Raw genomic sequence first — 4111 nt, forward strand, 5'->3', positions numbered from 1 at the left:
AGATTTCTATGTTTTTCTCAGGTCCTTGATCATTAGGTGATACATGCTTCCGCACTTTCTTTTTGATACTTGCTTTGGATGTCGAGTACACTTGCATATGTGGAGCGTCTTTTGACTACTTTAAACTGTGTCGCACGTGTTTCATTTGTACTTTAAACATCGTTATGTACTAGTTATGGAAACTACTTTTGTAAACTTTGAAACATCCACACTTATGAAATGAATGCGACATATTTTCGGTCAAACTTTGTCTTAAAGACTTATGACCATGTAATGGGACCTACGTAGACGGCGCCGTCAAACATGATTTGGTCGGGTCGCCACATCTTGAGTAAAATGGGAAACAACCATGTTTTCTTATGAAGCGAGCGGGTTAAATATCGGGTCATTAAATAATAAAAACCGTGCACTCTACGTTTTAAATTTGAACAAAACTCTTTATGGGTAAAAATCATAAAAAACATATATGGCTCTGATGGCGGATTAGGTCACTCCTCAACTGTTAATGGTAAATGTTCAAACTCCACGTGGTCTTCAATAATAAAAAACGGTAGATATTTAGACTCTCTAGATATTCCTTTTACCTCGTCTTTTAATAAACTTATTTCAGACGACAAGAAAGTAGTTTTTGGCATGATAAATGGCTTAGTGATTTTTTAATAAAAGATAAATATAACTGCCTTTTTCGTTGAGATCAAAATCAAAATGCCAATATTTTTGATCGTGCACGGTGGAATAATCATACTTTATCAACTTATTGGTGTTGGTCCCGTGAAATTTCCGGTAGACTTCATGGTGACCTCACCAACGTCATTAATGATTTGTCGAGTTTTGTTGTTAGTGGCAGGGAAAGGACGAGTTGTTTTGGAACTTGTTGGCTCAAGGTATGTTCTCGGTGAACGAACTGACCCTCATCATCGACCATTCTGTTATGGTTCAAGATGAGGTATTTTGTGAGACTTTAATCAATAAATTAGTTCCTTTAAAAATTGTTGTGTTCATTTGGAGAGTAAGAAGGAAAAGGATCAGGGTGCGAATAGAAATAGATAAGAGAGAAATTGATATGGTACCATTCGTTGTCAGGTATGCGACGATAATCTCAAGTCGGTTGATCACGTTTTATTCTCATGTATTTTAGCCAAAGAAATTTGGATGCAGGTCAACTGGTGGGGTATCACTCTACCCACTTGTTTTGCACCCGATATCCTAATCGGTAACTTAGGCCATTCTTTCACATCGCACATATCAAAACTTACATGGCAGGCTATTTTGTGGGTTACTAGCTATATCATTTGGCAAAATAGAAATGACATAGTTTTTAACAATGTAAAAAAGGGTACTGATGTGTTGAGTGCTGAAATCCAACTAAAAGGTTTGATTGGATCTCAAACAGAATTTCCAAAATAAATTTAGAATGGCTCGGATGGTTAAACGCTTCTGCATCTCTCTTTTGCTCAAATGTAAATCGTAGTGGTATAGGTTGAGTGACCTTTACTATGTTAACCACTTATGCGGCCCGGTGCTTTCGACCATGTTTCTGGTTCATTCTGCTCGCATAACAAGTTACACGTGTTTCGTGTTAAATTTCAATCGGGTAAAGCCGAGATCGAAGCTCCAACAATTGCAGATGTACGTATTAGATTTAGATAGGTGATTACCGGTAGCTTTTTCGTTGGATTTCCAACACTATTTTCCGTTTAGTCACCCAGCTTGTTTCAAGTCAGGTCTAATATGTGGGACTGGACTGCCGTGCCGAGATGGCGAGTTGCTGCTGAATTGCAACAGTTAGAATCGCTGGTCGCTGCTTACAACCATTCGAACAGTAATGATGATAAATGGAAATGGGTACCGAATTCCAATGGATTTTTTTCTACTCGTTTGATGTTGCTGCACCTGGAAAACCATCTCAATTCACCTTCAGGTTTCGATCCAACTATTAGAAATAAACTAATCCCGCAAAAAATAGAGATCCTAATTTGGAGAGCAATTCAAAATAAACTCCCGGTGAGAACCGAACTTGATCGTCGGGGCATTGACTTGCATTCAACTAGATGTCCGGTATGCGATGATGCAATTGAATCCCTTAACCATACGCTTATCCTTTGCAAATCCTCATTCTCCATTTGGGAAAGAATCTTTAAGTGGTGGAACCTTGATATGGTAATTTTCAGCGATACCCGTGAGTTAGCAAGTGGAAGTAATGCGAAGATAAAAACTAGCACCGGCTACCAAATTTGGCAAGCGGTTGTCTGGACTACAACCTACTTCATTTGGAAAAATAGAAACGATCACGTTTTTAATAAGTCAAGATCCTGCATTGCAAAAATTGTTTCCGAGATACAATCCAAATCTTTCGAATGGATCTCCTCGAGATTATCTAATGGTAATTTAGATTGGTTAAATTGGTTAACAATCCCCTGGATATACGATGTGAACCTACCAAGGAAAGAAGGAATCGGTTAACTAACAGGGTTTTTTCATCCTCTCTCACAATTGAATCCTTTGGTAATTACCTAAATGAACCGGTTTTTCATTACTTTGTCGCTAAAATTGATTAGCACTGTATTGATAATTCGGTCCAGCTTGTTTTTCAAGTGAGGGAAAACCTAGGATGATTTTGTGAGTTGAGGGTTTTTCCCTGTTCATATTGATGGATTTCAATAAATAAACAAAGTCACAAACCCATTTTGTTACATATAAATTCGTGTGTATATGTATATATAAAGCGGAAGCAATTTCAAGTTTATGCATGTAAAGTTTAACCCTTTTAAACTTGAAATCCATTAAAGATCTAGTCTTGAAAATACACTTAAATGTAAATAGAGCTAGTTAGATGTTTATACCTACTCCAAAATGGAGGTGAAGAACTAGGATGAAGAAGATGATGTAGATGAAGAAAACTTCTAACTTGAAGCCTCAAATCTTTGATACCCACAAGCAATAATCAACACCCAAGACTTGGTTAGGATTTTAGACACTTAATTACTTGCAAAAATCAACCAAGAATCCCTTGAAGAAAGGAGAGGAAATTGCAAGTATTATTTTCAAAATGCTAGAGTCAAAAAGTGTGTTAAAAGTTGCACCAATGCATGTGTATTAGTCATAATTATATGGAGTAATCAAGGAAGGGTGGTTGGCACCTAGGAGCCTTCAAAAAAATGGCCCCCCACCCCTTCCATTTATTTTATATTTTATTACATATTTATAAAACATACATGCATTTAGTTGTAAGTATTTTATTTTATAAGCCTTTTATAAAATAAAATGCAACACACATATGTTACATACACTTTATATTATTTATAACCTATATAAATAATATACAACATGTAGTAACTTATAATTATCCAAATAATTATATCTAGCATTTATTTTAGAAAACCAATTTCTAAAATTCAAGTGTCGTGTATTTGCTTTAATGATCCGATTGTCAAAACAAATACATAAAGTGTTGATAGCTTGTTATTGGGTATGACCCGACTTGGATCACAACATGTAAGCCACATTAATTTATTATGTCTCTCGGGCACAAGAAAATCCTTCAATCTCCCACTTGCACGAGAAACATAAGGAATTAATGCAAGTGACAGATACCACCTAACGACCGTCCATCACCCCCAACATGTTATGACTTAGTGCCATTCAATAACATCATCCCTTTCGAGTTTCCATTTCGAATATGATTTAGGTGAATCTTTCAATATATCCTTTTGCCCTAGATGTCATGTTAAATCCAAGAGACATAGAATGATCACTCTCTTATAGATTTAACTTTGTCAGGCCTTAGACATCTGACTCTCAACGAATAAGAGGGACAAATTCCATCTTGACTACATACGTCCTAGACATTACACTTCGTACCATACCTGAAACCTCCCTTATGTACTACCATGTTTCAGAATAGCGAAGGAAAGAATCAAGGCACAATATTCGGTGAATATCTGAACCCAATATGTGTCTCAGGTCAGAGGATATAATGATATTCTCCTTTACTCAAGATTACATGTGATCAACCACAAAGGTTCCATATAGTAATCTTGAGAGCGGGTCTTCCAATATTTGTGTCCCACAAATATCTATGAACCTTGGTTGCAACCTTGCCCTACATTCA

General features: G+C 36.4%; 1 protein-coding gene across 1 annotated transcript; it reads left to right on the plus strand.

Annotated features, from left to right (window-relative positions):
• Nucleotides 1-1731: 1731 nt before the first annotated feature.
• Nucleotides 1732-2463, plus strand: LOC139888202 (uncharacterized). Its single transcript, XM_071871227.1, has one exon. The coding sequence runs from the start codon at nt 1732-1734 to the stop codon at nt 2461-2463; it is 732 nt and encodes a 243-aa protein (XP_071727328.1).
• Nucleotides 2464-4111: the final 1648 nt, after the last annotated feature.

This window comes from Rutidosis leptorrhynchoides, chromosome 2 (genome assembly GCF_046630445.1).
Source record: "Rutidosis leptorrhynchoides isolate AG116_Rl617_1_P2 chromosome 2, CSIRO_AGI_Rlap_v1, whole genome shotgun sequence".
Classification (NCBI taxonomy): Eukaryota; Viridiplantae; Streptophyta; class Magnoliopsida; order Asterales; family Asteraceae; genus Rutidosis; species Rutidosis leptorrhynchoides.

What these genes read in the sequence shown, in the direction of transcription:
- LOC139888202 (XM_071871227.1), top strand. Translation starts at nt 1,732, where the DNA reads ATGTGGGACTGGACTGCCGTGCCGAGATGGCGAGTTGCTGCTGAATTG.